This window comes from Drosophila teissieri, chromosome 3L, assembly GCF_016746235.2.
Source record: "Drosophila teissieri strain GT53w chromosome 3L, Prin_Dtei_1.1, whole genome shotgun sequence".
NCBI classification, from domain to species: domain Eukaryota; kingdom Metazoa; phylum Arthropoda; class Insecta; order Diptera; family Drosophilidae; genus Drosophila; species Drosophila teissieri.
The window spans coordinates 19006608-19028484 of record NC_053031.1 but is presented as its reverse complement, the minus strand read 5'-3'; the positions used below and the strand labels follow the sequence as shown (position 1 = coordinate 19028484).

Here is a 21877-nt window from a genome sequence, read left to right as displayed (position 1 = left end):
AATACTAAATATTAAAAAAAAAACTAAATGCAAAAGTACCGATTTTCCGATTGTCCACCGGTGGCAACGTCATTGCACTCGAACGGTCATACCGTTTGGCTTACAAAAGAAAACAAATCAATTCGCACAAAAACATTGCCAAAAAGGTAAATGGCGGGCACGACGGCGCCGAGTGATACACATATAGTAGTGACCAGTGACTAGCAACCGATTCCCGCCCAGTGACATTTGTAAACAAAGGACACAACCCACAGTGCCATGTACTTATATGTTCTCTATATATACATATGCGTAACAGGGCATAACCGATAAGAGCGGCGCAGCTGCAGATTGATAGCCCTTCCAATTGGACTTTGTTATTGATCATTTGTGGGTGGCGATGGATTCGCTGATCAACTGATAACCATAAATGTTAACCACGTCACGCCACCCCACGCCTCTCCCGCACACACACACTCGCACACGTGGGCCAGCTGAGCCATATATGCATGCACGTACGCACACATGCACACTCTCGGGCGCAAAACTCTTTTGTTGTACTTTATGTAAAGTGGACGATCGAAAAAGTAAACTAATTCAATGCAAGGGGTTCGGATGTCAACGTCGGGGTCACCAATTGAGTGCAACAAAAATCCAATCAAGTTGTCTCAGCGAATTTTCGGTTTATTCAGTCCATGTGGGTGTACATAGGAAATGGCATGAACAAGTTATTGAAAATTACTCCCTACCTCATTATGAAATTTAAATCCCACTATCGTCTTTAAAAGTTTTAAAAATTCAGTGTTTTACAATAGAATTGATTCATTTCTATTGAAAAAAACTATAGTGTTTCATTGTGCATGTAAATATATGTCTCTTTTTATAGAACGTGATTTCCTTCTATCAATAGCTCCTTAACACCTTTGTATTTAGCTTTTTTTAAATATTCAATTGAAACCCTGCTTATAAGTCACTTTTGCTTCATCCACATGTTCAAAGTTTTTAATTCATGAGTAGGAGACGAAAATCATTTGAACGAAAAGCATATTGATTATACAAAAATGTCTTGCATTTAAATTTTATTTATTAAACATAAAAACTTAGCGACACTTTTATAAACAAATTTAATATTTATAGATCGTACATGTGCATTTGCAAAACATATATGGATAAAAATCATCGAAAATCATATTTTTTTTAATAGTTTCGCACTATTATTTTATTTACCTATTCCAATATCAAAAAAATATCTGAAACCAAATATTTAATAATGAAATATAAAAATGGATGTTTTACCTCGATGAAAGGATTTAATTTGTTTAAAGATGTAAAGTAGTGAATTTTACTTAACATTAAAACGGTTGTTAAATCTTTAGTTGTTTCTGAAACAAAGTTGTGAATTTTACTCAACATTAAAACGGTTGTTAAATCTTTAGTTGTTTCTGAAACACCCACATGTACTAAAAATTACACTTAAATGTCATCAATTTTTGCTAAACTGTTTGCACACTTTGGTCCCCATAAACCCACTCATTCTAAAGATTATTGACTTTTGCGAGCTTCCACTGTGAAGTGCGAGTATCTGCCCTATAATGACTATCCGCCGGACAGCCGGACTTTGTCCACAGCGGCTAGCTGTAGCTATTTCCGACGGAGAAGGCATCGATTGGCCAAGGCTGATTAGATTCCTCCTCCGGCAGCGGCCTTAGCAAAATCTATGAAAGCTATAGTCTATAGGCTATAGCCTCTGGCCCCCGCCGATATCTGGCGAATATCTCTGCCGTTCGCTGGTTGCCCCAGTCCATTGCCAGCCGGTGGTGCAGGTGGTTGCCTTCCCGGATTTCACGCTTTCTTTTAACTTGACCGCGTGCTTTTGATTGCAGAAAACGCAACTCGAGTGAGTGCGGGAACTTTGTGTAGTGGTCATAAACGCGGTGTTCCACCCGCGGGGCCATAAAGTGCGGGTTTACGAGCACTACCGGGGGAACAACCTACAATTAAAGTAGTGATTACGTAAGGACCGCCGTTTAACTCGGTAAACATCGCTACTTGCAGATCAAAATGGGTTCCCTGGAGAAGCTGAAACAATTGAGACTGATACACCTGTGCATCGCGCTCACCTTCTTCACCAGCGGGCTGTGCATCAACTTTATCCAGCTGCTGATGCACGTCTTTATTAAGCCCATAGACAAGCGACTCTTCCGCAAGCTGATGTACTATGCTTGCTATTCGCTGTACTCCCGTGAGTATATCCTAATCAGTTACAGTAAGGAGTTGGAAACGTAATACCTCCAATCCCTTAGAACTGATCTTCGTATCCGATTGGTACGCCGGCAGCAAGATGACTGTCTACATGGACAAGGAGGACTTCGAAAAGCATGCCGGCAAGGAGCATGTCCTCCTGATTATGAACCACAAGTACGAGATCGATTGGCTCAACGGCTGGATGATCTGCGAAAAGTTAGGCGTCCTGGGCAACTGCAAGGCCTATGCCAAGAAGGCAATCCGCTACGTGCCCATCATCGGCTGGGGCTGGTGGCTGGCCGAGTTCGTCTTCCTCAACCGCAACTTCGACCAGGACAAGACCATTATCACCGAGCAGCTCAAGGTGGTCTTCTCCTACCCCGATCCCACCTGGCTGTTGCTCAACGCTGAAGGCACTCGCTTCACTCCCGCCAAACACGAGGCCTCTGTGAAATTCGCCCAGGAGAGGGGCATGACGGTGCTGAAGCACCACTTGATCCCACGCACCAAGGGATTCACTGCCAGTCTGGCACCCATCCGCGGTCTGTGTCCGGTCATCTACGACATTAACTTAGCGTACAGGCCCACAGATAAGGTAACTTTACATCTCTTACGAAAGTACTTGAAGTTATATATTTCTTTATTTTTTTGTTCCATGCAATTAATGCAGAATTCTGCATGGCAAAGCTTTTCATGTATTTTTGATAAGGCCTATCAGCCAGTTCGATAATACGTGTCTGATTACTTTGCTCTAATCTACTTTCATTTTTTTAATCCGATTATCTTGCTCATAAAAGAAGTGTCGAATTTACTATACTACCACTTCGAACAGTCATGATTTCTTGAGATGGATGCTCTTAAAGATATCGATCGATTAAAATAAGCAAACATTTCAAGGTTAATCGAGTCGTCACAATTATACCATCTTTTTATAGTATGTTTGATATTCGTTACCTGTGTTGGCACTTTGCCAACATAGCAACCATAATATTTAATCGGAGCGTTCTAATGATAAGTGCACGGAATTCAGCAAACTGCATTTTATTGTGGTTTTAAATTAAATTTACGAAAGCGGTTAAGGGGTTATCAAGATTTCATAACGTGTGATTGTGTTGTTTAATGAAAAATTGGCACTTAAAGCTACTAAAACTCTATAGATTAATTTGTAATTGTACTTTTAGAACCCCGCCACAATGCTGAGCCTTCTGCATGGAAAGAGTGTGGAACCCCACCTGCTGATGCGGCGTATTCCACTTGAACAGGTCCCTGAAGACGAGAAGGAGGCGGCCGCCTGGCTGCAGAACCTGTTTGTGGAGAAGGACAAGATCATCGATAGCTTCCTGGAGACGGGCAGCTTCTTCAAGACGTCCGGTGTGAAAGAGGTCCCGGCATATGTGAATCAACGCCGGCTGTGTTCGCTTGTGAACTTCGTCTGCTGGGCGGTATTCTCTCTGTCCTGCATCTTCTACTACGTGATTACTTCCCTGCTGGCGGCCAACTGGACGGCCTTCATCACTGCTCTTTCCGTCCTGGGACTTTGTAAGTTTGGATCTTAGCCTTAACTTCTGTATATCTTATTGAAATTTCTTTTTCTTGTTCCAGTTTACTGGCTTATGGGCCAGGCCATCAACAAGACGCAGATCAGCAAAGCATCTAACTATGGGTCCTCCAAGTCCCCAAGCGCAAAGTAACTTTCGAATTCGCATTTAGTTTCGATTGTTGTCGAACTCAATTATCTACAAGTGACTTTGTAAAAGGCAGTCCTCTCACAAATCTCTCTGCTAAATGGATCAATTCGCGATTCCTCCCCGGACGATTTCAAGTGTTTTTAAACAGAAGTGCATGTTTTTCTTGTCTAAGTTTATGGTTACGAGGTAACTCCCGCACACTGGAGCCATCAATTTGCGTACGTAGTTGGTAGTTGTACACCTAAGTGGAAATTTAATTGTTTGATCAATTGTATTTTGGCGAGCATTGCAATAATTAAATTAAACAGAACGTGAGAGCGTGAGTTTGTTGTGTTTGATAAGGCGTACGGCAAGCAGTACCCTGATAAGGACTGCTGATAAGTGAGGGCAGACAAGCAGTGCATAGAGTGACCTTAACACAAAATACCGCCAGCATTTCTTAAGTGGATATTTGTCTAAATAATTGGGAAATCAACATATTTGTATGTAGAGTAGTGTAAAACGTTGAATTTTTTACATTTTCAGGACTATTAAAGATTAAAAATAGTTATTCTTGAACAGGAGTAGTAAATTGTAACAAATGTGCAATAAACAAAGCAAATACCCACATAGTATAGAAATTTGTGTTTATCAGCATGCTTTACACGTTCGGTTTCTTATCAGTTGTAACGATCGGAAGCGGCGCACGTTCCGTTAGTTCGACTGCTTGCCCTTGGCTATATGATCAATACAACCACACGCCAAGCATAAAATCACCTTTATTCGCCGATAAGCAGTGCCACCTATTCCTATTGACTGATAAGAAGTGATTAAAAGTGTTAGTTGTGGGTTTCTGTGTTGTACTATCGACGAGATCCATATCACTAGGGGCTCGGGCGCCTAGAAGAGTCACTTTCATTCAGTCGAATTCTACTGGTCGATAGAACAAGTTGCAACTTCCTGGTCTCTAATTGTTAAGATTCCGCTAAGATAGGTGAGTGTGTGTGTGTGTGTTCTGGTGTAAATGCAACAGTGGACTGTCGCAAAGTGAAACTAGAACGTGAAAAGTTGTAAGACTGTATGAACGTATGGCATTGTCTTTATCATTGCTACTATCAAGAGGATACAATTATAAGAATTGTAAAACTTAATTTGGTTTCCCTAGTCGCACTATGCAATAAAAAATATCTTAATTGATTATGAAATTCGTTCTATCGTTTGAAATTCCCGATCCAACGATAAGAACTGAACTTCTAGGTTTGCATATTATAGAGAGCTCACTGTATCGATACTGTGTGTGTGCGTTTACGGTACCATAATTTAAGCATTTCAATTTCCATGACACAGTGGGAGCAAAGTTTGAGTGCTGGCCATATAATCAGAAGTCGATATCGTGCGCTGGACATATTTATTAACTGCATTGCAGACACGACTTTCGACTTTCGATTACGTAAACGTTGGTCCAACTGACCGACTGATTTTATTGAGTTGCGTGTATTTTTAGCCTAGGATGTCGCACCTCAGGGGCTTGGGGCGACTGCTGATCGCCGTGACCTTCTTCACGTGCGGATTCTTCGTCAACATTGGCCAGCTCTTTCTGATTCTCCTCGTTAGGCCCTTCGATAAGAAGCTCTCTCGCAGTCTGGCCTACTACCTGCACTACTCCTTCTATTGCAGTAAGTACACATCATATGCTGAGCATTATACTATCATGGGAACAACGGTATATAGTCAATTCACATCAAGTATAGTGTAGCATTCAGCACAATTCCACTTTTTTTTTAACCAAAGATTAGGTATAAATATGTAATGTAGTTACGTTTACGTATTTCTTATTTAAATAATGAATGTTGAAAATGTACTCGTTACTGAATCGTGCAAATACCTTAGAAATTTGTTATCGCAAGCGTTGCCCAACGAAATTGTGTAATTAAGTGCAGTTATTTCATAATTATTCTGAATCTGTCTCCCCGTTTCAGTCCTTGTCTGTGTAGCGGAATGGTATGCGGGCAGCAAACTGAGGGTCTACATCGACCCCCAGGACGAGCAGAAGTTCTTTGGCAAGGAGCACGGACTGCTCCTGATGAATCACACGTACGAGATCGACTGGCTAACCGCATGGATGATCACCGACAAGCTGGGCAATCTGGGGGGAACCAAGGCGTATGCCAAGAAGATGCTGCGCTACGTCCCGGTCTTGGGTTGGGTATGGTGGATGGCCGAGTTCATCTTCCTTGACCGCAACTTCGAGAAGGACAAGGTCGTGATCAAGACGCAGCTGAAGGAGGTATTCTCCTATCCTGATCCTGTGTGGCTACTGCTCAACGCGGAGGGCACCCGTTTCACTGCCGCCAAGCACGAGCTGTCCGTCAAGTTCGCCCAGGAACGAGGTCTTCCCGTCCTCAAGCACCACTTGATTCCGCGCACTAAAGGATTCACCACCAGTCTGCCCACCATGCGAGGCATTTGTCCTGCCATCTACGACATCAATCTGGCCTTCAAGAAGGATGCTGAGGTGAGGATTTCATATCTTATATGAATAATTAAGTCTTGTGAAATTACAATTTGGAACATGAATTTCTTTACAGCCAAAACCGACCATGCTGTCCCAGTTGAACGGAGAGCCCGTGGAACCGTACATGTACATTCGGCGAGTGCCTCTGGACGTGGTTCCGGATGGTGAAAAGGAGGCCGCTGCATGGATGCAGAACTTCTTTGCGGAAAAGGACAAAATCATTGACAGCTTCCACGAGACTGGCAGCTTCTTCAAGAACTCCGGGGTCAAGGAGGTGCCCGAGAAGATCTACAAGCCGCGCTTGAGTACTCTCCTCAACTTTTTGGGCTGGGCTACTTTTGCTGTCCTGTGCATCCTGCACTATTTGGTAACCTCACTGGTTGCTGGCAACTGGTTTGGCTTCATCACTGTTCTGTCAATTTTGGGAGGATGTAAGTTGGCAGTTGTAATTTCGAGGAAATCTAGTTAACTTTTTAAACTTCTTTCAGTCTATGGCCTCATGGAATACGCTGTCAATGCTTCGAAGATCAGCAAAGCCTCTGCGTATGGTGCAGCTGCAAAGAAATAGATTTTTATACCTGAGTTTTATAAACTCTGCGACAGTTTTGGCACAGCTGATAAGTAATTACTTGACTGCAAAAACCATAGAAATATTATGTACATCGAGTTGAATGTACAAAAACCAATTGTAGCTAACCGAATAAAATAACATTGTATGCGAAATTGTCTTGCAAGAATGAAAAGTTCCTTAGAGGTAAATATTGAATGTGGGAAGATTTCTCAGTCTTCTAGCACCAAAGACTTAAACGTCGAAAAAACAAACGTTATAAATTTTGTTCATATATAGAACAAAGCTCGATATTTTCATGGGTTTGAATTGTACACATATGTATTTAAAATATATAAATTATTTACGTTATCGAATTTTAAATTTAGATAGTCAAGCCAAAAACGATAACTGCTCATCTCAATCAGCTGAGTGCGTTCAGTGCAACCCTTAGCGCAAGCAGTGCGGCTACACATTGGACATTTTCAGCCAGCTGAATTCAGTATTCCGCCGCTCGTCACCTGCGGTCATACTGATTGCAACTTCCCAAATTTCTTACAAAAATCCAATGAAAATTAAAAAACATCTTTTCGTACCTTTAATGCAATAATATGTGCATTTTGAAGGTGAGTCAGTGCAGCACAAGTGCCAAAAACTGCTTTAAATCGAGTTTCTGCGAAATCCACGGAGCAGAGTGAAAAGTGAAACGTAACGAAAAAAACGTTGGGAGAGATTTTTGTGCAGTTCAGTGTTTTTCCTGGGGGATTGCTCAGTTTCAAGGACCTTTCTCTAGATTGTGGCCCTAATTTTTGAAGGTGCCATTCCTTGGGTTGGTACATCGCATGGGATACTTCCCCAAATTCCCTTTGTTCGCGTCTCAAAAGAAAGCGGATGCTTGATGACGTTGAAAGCGAGTTACGTTTGTGTCCCATTAAAGCAGTTATGCCTGTGTGTGTGAGTGGCTCTCTCTAGGGGTCTCAAAAGGATCTTGAGCAATCCTTTGGGCATGTAAAGTCCCGAAAAAGTTCTCCAGGAAGTGCAACTGGGGTATGAAAGTATATATTAGCTCTATATACATACAGATATACTTGCATGCGTGTACAAATGCCTTCGCTCACCAACATCACCAGTTTTGTGTGTGCGTGTCTGTGTGGGGGGAGCGCGTGAGTGTGTGTGGCGACAGCTGACGTTGGGGGTATGGCAAGAAGAAGAAAAAGACGAAAGCGAAACTTTTTACTGTGCCACTTTTGATCGTTGTAAATGGAAAATAAGTCTATCTTGAGTCACGTCACTTTCATCGTTTCATCAATTAGCTAATACGCACATATTTGATCAAAGTCCGATCTTATACGGTTTACCCTTTTTAGGTCTATAATATAACTAATATTTATGGTCAGCTTCTATACTGATCTTAATGTGATCATTCCCCTTAAGCTTCGACCTATAGATGTAGCATGTTACAAGTCTGTTTAAAATATAATTATTCATTTATATATTAAAGCGAATGTTTTCCATAAAATTAAATCTGATAAGGATATCATTTGAATTACCCATAGAGCATATGTACATTTATGGCATGATGTGTTTAACCAAGATAAGAAAATTCACACATTCTTGCTTGAACCTGTTACAATAAATCAACAACAATAAACAATTAATCCACGCTATTCTCAAAATATTCATTCATATTTATTCAGATTTAATAAGATTCTCATACCACAAAGAAGCCAATGAAACAAAAGATTTTCCCTACCTTTGAGCTTAAATCATCTTAATTGGAATTATTATGTCTCTTACGCACAGCATGCCGATTCAGGCTCCCTCATGGACAGATTTTCTGAACTGTCCCATCTGCTGCAATGAATTCGCGGCCAGCCAGCGATGTCCGGTCAGTCTGGGCTGCGGACACACCATCTGCAAGCTATGCCTGACGACCCTCTACAACCGGCAGTGTCCCTTCGATCAGGTGAGTTGCAGTCCATCTAAGTATTGCTCCAACGCTAATTGATCTGCTCGTATCGTTTTCTCAGACCGTGATTGTCAGCGATATCGACAATCTGCCCATTAACCATGCCTTGCTCCAGTTGGTCAAGGACTCGGAGCTCCTCGACCTGGGACCACCACCGCCCAGTGTGCAAAAGCTGGAGACGGAGCATCTCAAGTGCTACCAACTGGGCCAGCGGTGCATCGAGGAGCTGGCTTTGCACTTGAAGTCCTTCCTCAACCTAAACGGAAATGGCAATCTCCTGACTCGACCCATGCTACGGAAACTGGTTACCCTGGTTAACTGCCAGCTGATGGAGGAGGAGGGACGGGTGAGGGCGCTCCGAGCAGCAAGATCCCTAGGCGAACGCACAGTCACCGAGCTGATCCTGCAGCATCAAAATCCCCAACAGTTGAGTTCAAATTTGTGGGCAGCGGTGCGGACAAGAGGATGCCAGTTTCTGGGACCCGCCATGCAGGAGGAGGTGCTCAAACTGGTGCTGTTGGCCTTGGAGGAGGGATCAGCGCTTTCGCGCAAAGTACTGGTCATGTTCGTCGTGCAGCGACTAGAACCGCAGTTTCCCCAGGCTTCAAAGACTAGTATCGGACATGTGGTACAGCTGCTCTACCGTGCCAGCTGCTTCAAGGTGTCCAAGCGGGAGGCGGACTCGTCGTTAATGCAGCTCAAAGAAGAATTTCGAACATATGACGCCTTACGCCGCGAGCACGATGCCCAAATCGTTCAGATCGCCACCGAGGCGGGTCTGCGCATTGCACCGGAACAGTGGTCTTCCCTATTGTATGGCGACGTTATGCATAAGAGTCACATGCAGAGCATTATCGACAAGCTGCAGACGCCAAGCTCCTTTGCCCAATCAGTCCAGGAATTGGTCATCGCCTTGCAGCGGACCAGTGATCCTGCGAAGCTGTCCAGTTTGCACCATCATTTGAAGTACCTGGCCAACATTGACCCCTGTGCAGAGGTGGCCCCGTGGTCGGATTTGGCTGAGGCCCTGGATGCAGTGCGCCATTCGGTCATTGGACTGGTAAACTTCCTTCAGCATCATGGAGTGCGCAAGGCGCAGGACGGCATCAGTGGCGGTGGCAGCGGTGGGACGGCCAATAGCAATCCCAAGTACAAGATCAGTTTATGCAGGGACTTGAATGTGCGGAGGGTGTGTCCTCGAGGTGCAAGCTGTACATTTGCCCATTCCCAGGAGGAGGTAGAACGCTATCGTGCACGGAATCGAGGAAAACATATGAAGACACCGTTGGCCCTGCAGGGGCCCCCAGCGGTAGGAGTAGGAGCCATTAAGAAACCATTAGGAGAGCAGGACGGACCGGCTCTAGGAGTGCCACCCATGTTGCCTATGTCGCCAATGCATTATATGGGATCTCCCAGGGGATATCTGGATCCCAGCTTGGGACTATCGCCAGGAGGTGGACTTCCACCGCAGCAGTCGCCTCTGCTTCATCCGTCGCATCACAGTCCCATCACCCGACTCATAGTGCCCAGCCGCTACGATCCTCGCTTCAGCGGCTTTGGCGTTGGCACGCCTAGGAATCCTTCTCCCAGAGAATACCAAGCAAACCCGGCGCCAGCACAACGCAATGCCAACCCACCGAACTTTAGTGTGAACAGTAATCTGCACAAGGGCTACATGTTGCCCGGTGGCGGTGGAGACGTCTTCCATCTGGGCAATCCCTGGGAGCAAGCATACCTGGCACAGCAGCAACAACAGCAGCAGCAGCATCCTCAACAGCATCCCCAACAGCAGCAGCCACCGTCCAGCAAGCCGAGTGCCAGCCGACCGTTGTCGATTTTAGCCGCAACAGCTGATACCTCATTTTATGAAAAGAAACCGCCGAATAATGTTAACATAGATCTGGACAGAGTCCCGGAGGTCGATGTGGATGCAGTGAATCTGTTCCGGCGATCCAACAACAACCACAACAACAACAATACCAGCTCCCACAACAACAACAATCATGGCTCATCGCTGCTGTTTTGGAACAATACGGGAAAAGAGTCAGCAAATTTTGTACGATCAGACTCCATATTGGATGACGATGCGTCCACATTCGACGTGCCCACTGGCTCCTCCATGCTGAGTATCTACGGCCCCATTTGTCCCAAGAGCAGCACTACCGGCAACTGGAACAACTTTGATCTGGGATATGGCGGCTTCAAGAGCGACAGAAACGATAACTTCAATGCCAATAAGGTATGTTTTTTTTAATATAACTGCTTAACTTGTTGGGTCTTCTCAGAAATTATAAAACTAACTATATCTTTACAAAACTGCATTATATATAATATTTAACATTCTTTTTACGGAATCAGTTAAGTTATCTGACGGATCTGATGTTCAGGTCTTTTTGGATATTTTCCTTTTTGATAGGGTTGATAGTGATTGTTCTCATTATCTTTTGGGTCCTTTTTTTTATAGTATCAATGTTACTACTGCTGGCACTTCTGTTTCTTTCGAAATCCGAACTAATGCGCTGGAATAATGTTATTGTATTGTTATTAATGTAATTGTAGTTAAATCTGATCAAAGCAGGAATATTGTTCCTGGCGGTTGGTCAGTATTATGGTCTGATCGAACAGACATAGTCAAGCTTTCTATTTGCATTTATGATGGCGTTATACAACTGTTTTTCCTTAGGGGTGACGAGGCGTGATCCCAGTGGGTGTGCTAGTTAGGTAGGTGTGCTGATTCTAATAGGGGGTGTGACCTATTATCATTCTATCTATTTATGCAATTTTAACTGTTTTCGCCTATGGGTTTGGTATATACACATATGTACAAATATTTAATATTGGCTGCCATTGTAGGTCCATTGTGAATAAACTTTAATTTTTTAGTTGATAAGGCTTTACAACTTGTTTAATCTTTTGTTTAAATATCTTCCTCAAAACAGCAACAGCAGCCAGTGTGGGGCAGAAAGCCACAACTGATGTCGGAGGACAGTTTCGAGGGCGGAATCGACAGTGGAATGATGCTGCAGCTGGAGAAGAACCTGGTGGACATCGTCGATCCCGATGACAGTGGGATCAAGGTGGACTAGGAGCTGCAGTCCGGCTCACTCAGCCAGAGGATATTTCTATATAGGTGTTATATAGATCGAAAGGGCGGGAGAGAATATGTATAATGCAATCATTTTACGCATCGTTAGAGGTTTGTACCGCACAGTTCAAACTTTGGTAGAATTTCAAATGTAATTGTAGTTAAATCTGATCCGACCGATCCGTTATTGGATCGGAGCCAAAACAAAACATCAATTGGGTTGGGTACCGTCTATTAGAATCTATTAAATAATTGTCTAATTAGTTCATTGTTCAAATTTTGTGAAAATGTGTTACTCATGTTCGTGTTATGTTTCAGATTCGGGGATTGTGTCGAGTACACATAGTGAAAAGTAAAAGCAAACATAAATAAACTCAACCTAGATTGTAAACTATGTGTGTAGCCTAGAATTCAGCTCAGACTCGTAGATCCGTAGGAACCCTCAAAAGAGGCGATCAAGAGTGATGACGATGAGGATGAGATATGCAAACGCTTGTTGAGATCAAGCAACATCCAGATTTGTAGCAGCGAAGATTTTAAAGCAATTTTCTCAGATGAAATAGCTACTGTGCACTAATTAACTGAACCATGATCACAAGACTTCGAAATCTAGGCAGAACTCATATTCCTATCCAAAATAGTGTGTTTGTCATCCCCCCTCCTGATTATTTGTGATCACATTTTGATTGATTGTGTAACGCTGTAAACATAGATATAAACTTATATATTTTTTTTAATAATTAACTATTTCAAAACGCTATTTTTATATATACAAAATCAGCAGGGCTGACAGGACCTGAAAATCCTATCGCCCTCAGAACACAATCACATACATACACCAACACGCATACATACTGAGCCACAGAACACGAACGATCATTTGTATGTGTGTGAAATGAATGTTTATATTTCTTAAAGAAATTTTAATAACGCTATTGTGCGATGTTGTTAACTATTGTACTATATATTATTAAATTTATTGAAAATAAATTAAAATCACGTCCCATTATCCCTTTTTGTAAACTGTGAGAAAAGTAAAGTACAGGAGAATTGACAAACAGGAAATTAAATGTCAGTCAGGGCTTTGAGAACATTTACACATACCTACTCTACGCAAATATAAATTTGTATTTATATCTAGAAACTAATCAATTGTGCGCTCTATTATTAATATTATATATTAATGTCAGTTGAGCCTGCGTTTTGCTTTCAAGACTTTGTACATCAGTTTGATTTGAAGCAAAAGTGAAAGATTTTGTAACTTGTATTTGTTAAGCGATGAAATCAGGAACCCTATATATAACCACGCTTGGTCATAGAAGAATATAACATATATATCTTTACAAATATATTTATTGTTAACGAGTTTCGATGCCGTGTGTGTAGTAGAATCCATGTAAAAATATATTCCCCGTCCCGGGGAGTGCGTGTTCAGTTGTGAGCTAGTTTTAAATTGATGGAAGCAATTTTAAAACAAAAACATATATGTAAATGTAATTTCCTATTACTCAGAAACTAAAGCATTCAGTGTATAGAAGCGAATTAAGGGAGTAAATTGGATTTCTTTAATCCATTTGCCCCCTGCCAAATGCGAAAATATGGAAGAAGGTTGGGCGGAGAGTCCTTCAACTGCGTACTTAAGTCCCAATTGAGATACAAACGATACGGACTCAGATCCAGATTTGGCGATATCCGCTCAGACTTTGGCTGTGGTGAAGATTTTTTTTAGCTTAAACCCAATGGGTTCAGTTCATAGTAACGTATTTGTTGAGTTGAGTTTTGTAACTTTATAATTTACAATCAGTCCAGCAACCGCCAGATCCCCTCAACTCCAATATTTCAAAACTGACCGAGGCTCTTTTTTTAAACAGATCGTGCCGAGCAATTCACACATACACACCGACATTTTCTCTTTACACACACTTAATTAAATGCATATATATAATTACACATACATATGTTAATTAAATGTATTTTTGGTATTATCACTCAATGTTTCTACGCTAAGCAAATTTCGAGTTTTGTTAATCAAAGTGGAAAAAAGTATGCAAAAAAAAAAACAAATTATTTATTTTATTTACCAATAAATTTTCACAAAACTTTAGTTGTTTCGGTTTACCTCTACCATTATTTTAAGTTCAAGACGAAAGATGAGAGATGATGTGCAAAACATATCAAAGCGAAGAAAGCAAACGAGAAACTTAACCAAATAACCACCAGCAGAGTATAAGAAACTAAGAACACCAACAGCAACCACCAGATAGGAAATTTAATGGAATACAATATGAAATCCTATAGTTAACGCAACTAGTTACAGACAATCCGCATAACTTAATAAGATAAACGTAAAATATGGTTAAATATGGTACGATTGTAGGCGCTTCTGTTCCTCAACCTAGGGTTAGTGACGTAAAACGACCAAGGTCGCACAGATACAGATACAAACGACTTTGCAGTAGCTCAGATTCAATAAGTCTACTATAACCTGCCAGGAGATTGCTTGTCGAGCCACCCAAAGAGATCCTCGATAGAACCCAGCACTGCAATCGAGTAATAAGTAGATAGCCAGGGACTCTCTTTCAGCGCATCTAATGTGTTATCGTGGGGACAATACGATACTTTCAATCTAAAGCCCACTACCCAAAAGTCGAAGCTCAATGGAAGAGCACAAGCTCCCTGAAAGGTCAAAGGTCCCGTCTCTGCAAACGAACCGTTGCTGTTTTTGGTGTAACTTATTAGTTGAAGACCCTTGAATTGTGATGATGTGAAATTTACAGTTAACATGAGAAACTAATCCCAGTTCAATGGGAACGAACAAATGTCTTTATATTAAATGCTAGTTGAAACTAACTATAACGAGTATAATAATGTATCTAAATACACACACTACATGCCACTGGAAGAATGAATCCGAGGGGCGAGTATTGTATCAAAGAACTATGTAAGCAAAGATTGTATTTTACATGCATTCTACAGGAAAGGTTTGTCACCTTCACAATCCAGAGGGACGTGCTTCTACTTCAAGAGATCTCCCAATACCTTCGGGTCTGTCCATGGTCATGATACCCCAGAAAGGAAGAGTCTTTACTTTCTATTTTTAACTTTAATCTGTATATTTTAGTTACTAAGAACTTTGTGCTGTCCCATTTAATTGCTGCTGGCAGCTTGAAAACTGGGAACTTCGGATAAGAAACTGTTTTACCGATAACTGATCTGCAAAAGCTCTCATCATAACATTTTTATTTTGTTTGTGCACTCTGGCAGATAAAATCGAGAGTCTCTAAAACCCAGAGCATTTTAGAACGATGACATTTTCTTTTCTTGGGTATCCAAAGTTTCGGACTACCGAAATCAGACATCTCTTCTAGTTTTGTGGAATGTTAACCGATAAAATGTATGTTCTTGGATGTGCTGAATTTGTATATTTATCTTCAAAATTCATTGTAAATGTTAGATATCAAAAACCGAATACTCAAAAGCAAACTAAAACAAACTCAATTTTGTGTGTGTATGCCTGCAATTTAAATAAAAGAAACTTAATCGAATTATAAAACTGAATTTGATATGACTTGATTTGGTTCTGATTGCCTGCCAACTTGATCCCTTCTTGCGGTTTGTGTGGGATTCCACAGTACACAAAAATGTTTATTATATGTAATTACATTCAGCTTAAACAGACGAATATTCAATCATCTAGCTGGGGATTCCAAAGGTTTGGTATGTCCAATTCGTGGATCTCACCCAGTTCCAGCATAAGAACTGCTCCATTCTTGGCCGTCTCGATGGCGTGGACTGTATTCCGAGCGCAAACCTCCACCGTCTGCCGTTTCACCTTGCTGAAGACGGTCCGCATTCGAGTCTCACAAAATGGGAATGTCGTTTTCTTGTCAATATCCTTAAGAATCCCGGTATCCGTATAGCCTGGACAGATGGTAATGAAGCCCACACCGGAGTGAGCGAAATAGATGGGACTCTGAGAGAAATATTAATCAATATATGATTTGTGTAAACATGTGCAAAACTTACAGACATGGCCCTGGTAAATGTGGTGACACCAGTTTTGGAAGTTGAGTAAATGGCCATCAAAGGCGTGGGTTGGAGTCCGGCCACCGAGGAAATGTTCACTATGAGTCCACCTCTACCACCTTTGGACTTGTCCATGTACTCCAGTGCCGTCAAAGTGCTGTTAATAACACCCATCTTTAAGAAAATGGATAAGTAAATCCCTCTGAACGTGTAATTATATTAAGTACCAGATTAATTTGAACGGTCAGTTCAATCAGACGATCATCCAAAAGGCCAATTCCGTTGACCACCACATCAAAGTGACCAAGTTTTTCTGCGGCCGCTTTATAGGCAGCATCTATATCCGATTTCTGAGTGATGTCCACTTTTTGGTAGAAGACTTCAGTTTTAGAATTCTGCTCTTTCCACTCCGCCAAAAGTTCGTCGTCCACAATCAAGTCAAAAATGGCCAGACCCTAATGGAGTAGGGAAATAGTATTGATACTTAGGACAGTTTGCTGTTAGACCCACATTTATTTGCTTCTTGAGCAGTTCTTGTATACAATCTTTGCCTATGCCACCGAATCCGCCAAGGTAAACCACATTTTTTCCTGTCAAGTCCATTTCGCAATTTAAAAATTTTCTACCAAATTCCGTGCAGTTCAGTTGGCAGCAGCTTGCGCAGTACTGTTCTTAGGATAGACAACTTAAAAGCATTTCAGTTCCCATCGCTCTACTTTTTAGTTTATCTTAATTGGGGTCTAGAGATTTGATAATTTGATACTATTAAATAGCAACGTAACCTTTTTTCTGTCCGTGTGGTCCCATTAAATGTTAAAGAAGCTTTATTAACTGATAACATTTTATTTTGAAAGAGATTTCATATCTATGCATACATATTAGAAACAATAAAGCGGCATTAATTTTCCATCTGGGGCTTCCACATGACTGGCATGTCCACCTCCGTCGTCTCACCCAACTCCAGCATTAGAACTGCTCCATTTTTGGAAGTCTCTATGGCTGAGACCAAGTTCCTGGCACAATCCTCGGCCGACTGTCGCTTCACCCGGTGGAACATGTCCAGCATGGGAGTGTCGTAAGTGAATGTCGTCTTGTTGCCGATATCCTCTAGGAGTCCGGTGTTCGTGAATCCCGGACAGATGGTGAGGAAGCCTACTCCAGAGTGAGCATAAAAGAAGGGGTTCTAAAAGGGATAAATATTTAAAGTCAGAAAATCATCTTTAAAATCATTTAAGTCATTTATATTAAGTTCCCTTGCCTACTTACAGCCATGGCCCTCGTAAATGTGGTAACGCCCGTCTTGGCCGCCGAGTAAATGGCCATTATAGCTGTGGGCTGGAGTCCAGCCACCGAGGATATGTTCACTATGAGTCCACCGTTCCCACCCTTGGCCTTATCCATGTACTCCAAGGCGGTCAAAGTGCTGTTAATAACACCCAGCTGTGGGAAAGCAAATAAATAAGCTTTTTAAAGTAGTAAACAAACTCTCCATGCACATGCCAGGTTAATCTGAATAGTAAGTTCGACCAGACGATCGTTCATCAGTCCACTGCCATTGACCACCACATCAAAGTGTCCAAGTCTCTCGGCGGTGGCCTTGTAAGCCGCATCTATATCCGATTTCTGGGTTATGTCCAGCTTTTGGTAGAATATATCCGTTTCGGGATGCTGGCTTTTCCACTCAGCCAAGAGCTTCTCATTAGCATCCAGATCGAAAATGGCCAGAGTCTAATGAAGTAATCAATTCGAGTTAGTTTTAAGTCTCGGGTGTTGGTCAACCCACCTTAAGTTGTCGCTGGAGCAGTTCTTGCACACATTTTTGGCCTATGCCTCCGAATCCGCCAAGGTAAACCACATTTTTGCCGGCTAAGTCCATGTCGCTGTGGTTAAACTATTTCCTCTATTGGACACCGTGCAATTCAGTCCGCGGCAATTGGCAAACTGATCTTTCGATCAACAAGTTCTACCGACCTTATCGCCAGTGCTCTTCGTTCTCCGCTCTCTGAGCTTTTGGGGCCTTAACTGCTCTCGCGGAGAATATAATGTTTTTTAATATAACTGCGTTTGCCTAGCGAGTGGTGACAATACGACTTTTAATTGGCTAAGTATTTTGATGCGATATTAGTATTAAAAGCATTCTTCAAATAAGTTTCGATACTCGACCCACTTCGTATGTCCGAAGAGCTAGTTAATAATCCACCTTCCATATGTCGGCCATTAAAACGGGAGTCACTGAGTCCGTCTAGTAATCGAATACGGATGTTTATCTCATTAAACATAACAAATAGACTTTCCCCATTTGCTTTCCGCTTGAATCCAGGTTGCGCTTGCCACATCCGCGGAGACACAGATCTTAGGTGGAAGTGCCGCCCAATTGCGCAAGCAATGGATCCGTGTCTCAATATTAAGTTCACTATTGCAACATCCGTGCGGTAGCGTACCAGAGGCCCCAAAAGCAATCGACACCAATCGGATCGCAGCGGATCGACTTGCGCATTTCGAGGTCATTGTGCAGACCGGGTGGTGGGTGGCGCCTCGAGTTACCCGCAGGTGCTATAAAACACCCACCGGGGAGTCACTGCAGCATCAGTTCCACAAGAGGAATCAAAAGAAGAGGATGCACTGCTTTACCTGGACGATTCTGGGTGGCCTATTGGCCCTTACCTCAGCTGCAGGATTGCCCCAAAGGGCGAGCAGTGGTTACCAGGAGCAAGATACGGCCAGAGCCTTCTATTCCTATGGCTACAGTGATGAGAATGCGGCCAGGGCTGAGTACTCCTCCCGAGATGGAACCTCCCGGGGATTCTACTCCTATGTGGATGCCGATGGAAAACTACAAACGGTTCGATATGAAGCCAATGGAGTTCAGGGCTTTAAGGCCGAAGCGAGTAACCAGCCCCAAGCACCCGTGGACGAGGGAAAGGCTCCATTGCCGGTAACCGACACTGAGGAGGTGCAGCAGGCTCGTCTAACCCACCTGAATGCTCTGCGGGAAGCCAGAGAGAAAGCTTTGGCCACCAGTTTGCGTGAGGAGGTGGACAGAAGGCAGCAGGATCAGAACAGGAACAGCAACGAGGATCAGCAGTCGGGGGAGCAGAGTCTGACCGATGAGGATGCGGCGATCTTGGAGAAAGTTCGCGCCGAGTTATCAGCTATGCTGGCCGATCGTCAGCGAGCGCTCAGTTTGCCTAGGAACAGAGAAGACCAGGAGCAGCGGAAGGATCAGGAAATCCGACAGGATCAGAGACAAGACCCCAGGCAGGAACAGAGGCCAGATCTGAGACAGGAGCAAAGGCCAGATCAGCGAGAAGATCGACGACAAGATCTGCGACTTAATGGACGACAAGATCAGCGAGAAGATCGACGACAAGATCAGCGGGAAGATCGGCAACAGGATCAGCGAGAAGATCGGCGGGAAGATCGGCGAGAAGATCGTCGAGAAGATCGGAGGGAGGACCGGCGAGAAGATCGGCGAGAAGATCAGCGAGAAGATCCGCGAGAAAATCGGCGAGAAGAGCAGAGAGAAGATCGTCGACAGGACCTGAGAATTGACCATGAATCTCGTCAAGACCAGCGCCAAAACCAACGTCAAGACCAGACCAGGGATCAAGAATCTTTGCGAGAATCGAGTCAAATCCGGGAGAATGATCGTCAGATCTCCTCTGATCGCGATGCCGATGATCTGCGCCTGCGCACCATCTACTCCTTGGCTGATCTAAGCTCCAGCAGTTATCTGAAGCTCGGCGGCTTGGCAAGTGCCGAGAAACTGCTCGAGGATCGGTTAGACAACAGTGATCTCCGTGTGCCAATCGGTGCCTACTACACCCTGGTTTCCCCAAACACCAAGTATAGTGTGACCACGCCCACGGAGCTGCGAACCCTGCGCCCGGTGGCCCTTAGCCGCAGTTTGTTGGTAAGCAAACGCAATTGAAGGCGTGATGATGACCTGCTAATGATCGTGGAACTAAGTGAGGTGTAACTATGACGAGTTTCCTAAGAATAAATGCAAGACAGAGCACCATTGTGCCAAAAGTCAAATGTTTTTCTTTTTTCTTTTGTGGTTTGTGTTGTGGAAAAGTACACATCCAGATTAACTGAAAATCTGTATATAATCTAAAGACGAAAACCAGAAAGGCATTGGCGGCTTTAAATGGAGCTTAATATATAAAAATATGGATTCAAATCATGGATGAACAAGTTAATGTGTACACCCGATAAGTGAAATAGTGTTTTTGTAACTACAATTAAACATTACCAAGGACATTTACAAAGGTGTCTAAGAGTAGGCAGAGGACAATCATAATTTTTAAAGAACAGCCAGGTTTAAATTAAATTGGTGCATACTTTTAACCACGTTCGTTAGTGTTTTCTAAGCTCTTCTCAGCTCTTGACTTTCTCAAGGATTTTATAAAAGTTCAGAATAGATGTTATGTATTTTAAATTTCCGACTTGCATCATTTATTGCTCAACAAATAACATAATTTTTCGTAGACGACAAACCCAAAGATTAGGCCACTGGCAGGTAGTTCCTGGAGGGAACCTGCGACTGCGTCTTGGTATGATAGTTGTACACGAATCCAGTGGTGGGCTGGTAGACATATATCGGCTGGGAGCGAACACCGATGGGAGCAGGATTCGCTATCACCAGAACTTTCTGCTCGGCGAGCAACTTATTGCGCAGCTTTTCGGCTTCGAAACGCTTAAAGAATGCATCCTTTGCGGCGGCCACCTCGGGAGTGTCCTGGACAGGCTGAGGACCAGCGGAGTAGTCTCCGGCCAACCTCAATTTGGCCTGGTTATGCGCCTCCAGATGCTGTGCTCGCAGTGCTGCCACCTCCGGGGTTTCTTGATTGGCCTGCTGATTGGGTAGACTGGAGGTTACATGGAAGCCCTCGGCGTCGGCCACATAGTCCACGGTCTGGGTTTCGCCATTGGCATCTACGTGGGAGAAGGTTCCCCGGATCACACCATCAACGGTGCGGGTCTCGTGCTTGGAATACAGTGGAGCCATGTAGCCATATGCGTACTGACCATGCTCATCCTGGGTGTGATACTGACTGATCGTATCCGAACTGGGTGGGGTTCCGTACTCCAAGGTCGGTGAACCGGCGGCCAAGCCGATGGTGGTAAAAATCAGACAAAGATTAAGGAAGTGCATATTCTCAAGCGTGGCTTTTTAAGATTATTAGGCGTTTTTTTAAATCTTTTTAAGGCGCTGCTAGTGTGGTGAACTAGTACTCGCTCTAGAGAACTCTGTGCTGGGATCGGTTGAGGATTCTGCCTTTTATAGGCGGCGCCTCCTGCCAAAAATTTACAATTTCGTGAGTTCTCAGGAAGGTCGTCCGGTTGGGTTTTACTTTCATATTCCACCAGGCTGGATTATTGTTCCTTTTTCCTCTTCCTCTGCTTCCTCGCATTTTCGTACATAAATATTTTGTCGATTTCGATTTCAACAAGTTCAGCATAAATTTGAGCACAAAAGCCGCAATTTGTTTTCATCTGCGCAAGGGGCAGCAACACGTATCTTATAAGTATCGCATGGTATCGGATGTGGACATGTACAGAGACAACCAACAACGTTCCGCAATGCCACAAAGCAAGAACTTAATCAGGCTGCTCTTCAGTGGGTCTGGATGTGCACTGGGAGAAACTGGAGTTTGAAAAGTCGCATCTAAAAGGTTTTCTATAATTCATCTTTAGAGGGAATCGTTTTAATAAGTATCTTCGAATGATAACATTATAACGTTAGTGTATACTAATATTTTTTTATAATTTGATTCTCTCAGTGTGAGTCCAAAATTGTCAGTAGAGGGGTCAAGGAACCGGGTGGGGCTTTAGGACACGT

The 21877-nt window shown here is 43.1% G+C and overlaps 7 protein-coding genes across 10 annotated transcripts; 4 read left to right on the top strand and 3 right to left on the bottom strand.

The window, feature by feature from the left end:
- The first annotated feature begins 25 nt into the window (after window positions 1-25).
- Window positions 26-4226, top strand: LOC122617140 (1-acyl-sn-glycerol-3-phosphate acyltransferase gamma). 3 transcript variants are annotated; one of them, XM_043792856.1, is made up of 5 exons: window positions 26-146; window positions 2035-2221; window positions 2283-2818; window positions 3405-3762; window positions 3826-4226. In XM_043792856.1, exons 2-5 carry the CDS (start codon window positions 2041-2043, stop codon window positions 3912-3914), a joined length of 1164 nt encoding a protein of 387 aa, XP_043648791.1. In that variant the 5' UTR covers window positions 26-146; window positions 2035-2040; the 3' UTR covers window positions 3915-4226. The 3 variants fall into 3 exon arrangements, with proteins under 3 accessions (XP_043648791.1, XP_043648793.1, XP_043648792.1); XM_043792858.1 differs by lacking the exon at window positions 26-146 and adding an exon at window positions 150-260; XM_043792857.1 differs by lacking the exon at window positions 26-146 and adding an exon at window positions 1763-1876.
- A 517-nt stretch (window positions 4227-4743) lies between these two features.
- Window positions 4744-7128, top strand: LOC122617141 (1-acyl-sn-glycerol-3-phosphate acyltransferase delta). The gene is made up of 5 exons (XM_043792859.1): window positions 4744-4884; window positions 5395-5566; window positions 5870-6405; window positions 6479-6836; window positions 6894-7128. The coding sequence occupies exons 2-5, from the start codon at window positions 5401-5403 to the stop codon at window positions 6971-6973; spliced, it is 1140 nt and encodes a 379-aa protein (XP_043648794.1). The 5' UTR covers window positions 4744-4884; window positions 5395-5400; the 3' UTR covers window positions 6974-7128.
- A 312-nt stretch (window positions 7129-7440) lies between these two features.
- LOC122616906 (roquin-1) lies at window positions 7441-14110 on the top strand. Of its 2 annotated transcripts, XR_006325924.1 has the most exons (5): window positions 7441-7578; window positions 8756-8918; window positions 8983-11160; window positions 11861-12117; window positions 12325-14110. XR_006325924.1 is itself a non-coding variant. In XM_043792495.1 (4 exons), the coding sequence occupies exons 2-4, from the start codon at window positions 8757-8759 to the stop codon at window positions 12005-12007; spliced, it is 2487 nt and encodes an 828-aa protein (XP_043648430.1). In that variant the 5' UTR covers window positions 7441-7578; window position 8756; the 3' UTR covers window positions 12008-14110. The 2 variants fall into 2 exon arrangements, 1 of the variants encoding a protein (XP_043648430.1); XM_043792495.1 differs by having other exon boundaries at window positions 11861-14110.
- Window positions 14111-15680: 1570 nt separating this feature from the next.
- On the bottom strand, window positions 15681-16678 carry LOC122617554 (alcohol dehydrogenase 1). Its single transcript, XM_043793460.1, has 4 exons — window positions 16543-16678; window positions 16260-16487; window positions 16033-16206; window positions 15681-15979 (listed from the first exon to the last, which is right to left on the bottom strand). The coding sequence occupies exons 1-4, from the start codon at window positions 16633-16635 to the stop codon at window positions 15692-15694; spliced, it is 783 nt and encodes a 260-aa protein (XP_043649395.1). The 5' UTR covers window positions 16636-16678; the 3' UTR covers window positions 15681-15691.
- Window positions 16679-16855: 177 nt separating this feature from the next.
- LOC122617447 (alcohol dehydrogenase 1) lies at window positions 16856-17989 on the bottom strand. The gene is made up of 4 exons (XM_043793305.1): window positions 17816-17989; window positions 17533-17760; window positions 17299-17472; window positions 16856-17215 (listed from the first exon to the last, which is right to left on the bottom strand). The coding sequence occupies exons 1-4, from the start codon at window positions 17906-17908 to the stop codon at window positions 16931-16933; spliced, it is 780 nt and encodes a 259-aa protein (XP_043649240.1). The 5' UTR covers window positions 17909-17989; the 3' UTR covers window positions 16856-16930.
- A 660-nt stretch (window positions 17990-18649) lies between these two features.
- On the top strand, window positions 18650-19963 carry LOC122618064 (RNA-binding protein 25). The gene has a single exon (XM_043794197.1). The coding sequence runs from the start codon at window positions 18650-18652 to the stop codon at window positions 19961-19963; it is 1314 nt and encodes a 437-aa protein (XP_043650132.1).
- Window positions 19964-20539: 576 nt separating this feature from the next.
- Window positions 20540-21190, bottom strand: LOC122616805 (cuticle protein 6). The gene has a single exon (XM_043792370.1). The coding sequence runs from the start codon at window positions 21188-21190 to the stop codon at window positions 20540-20542; it is 651 nt and encodes a 216-aa protein (XP_043648305.1).
- Between the last annotated feature and the right edge of the window lie 687 nt (window positions 21191-21877).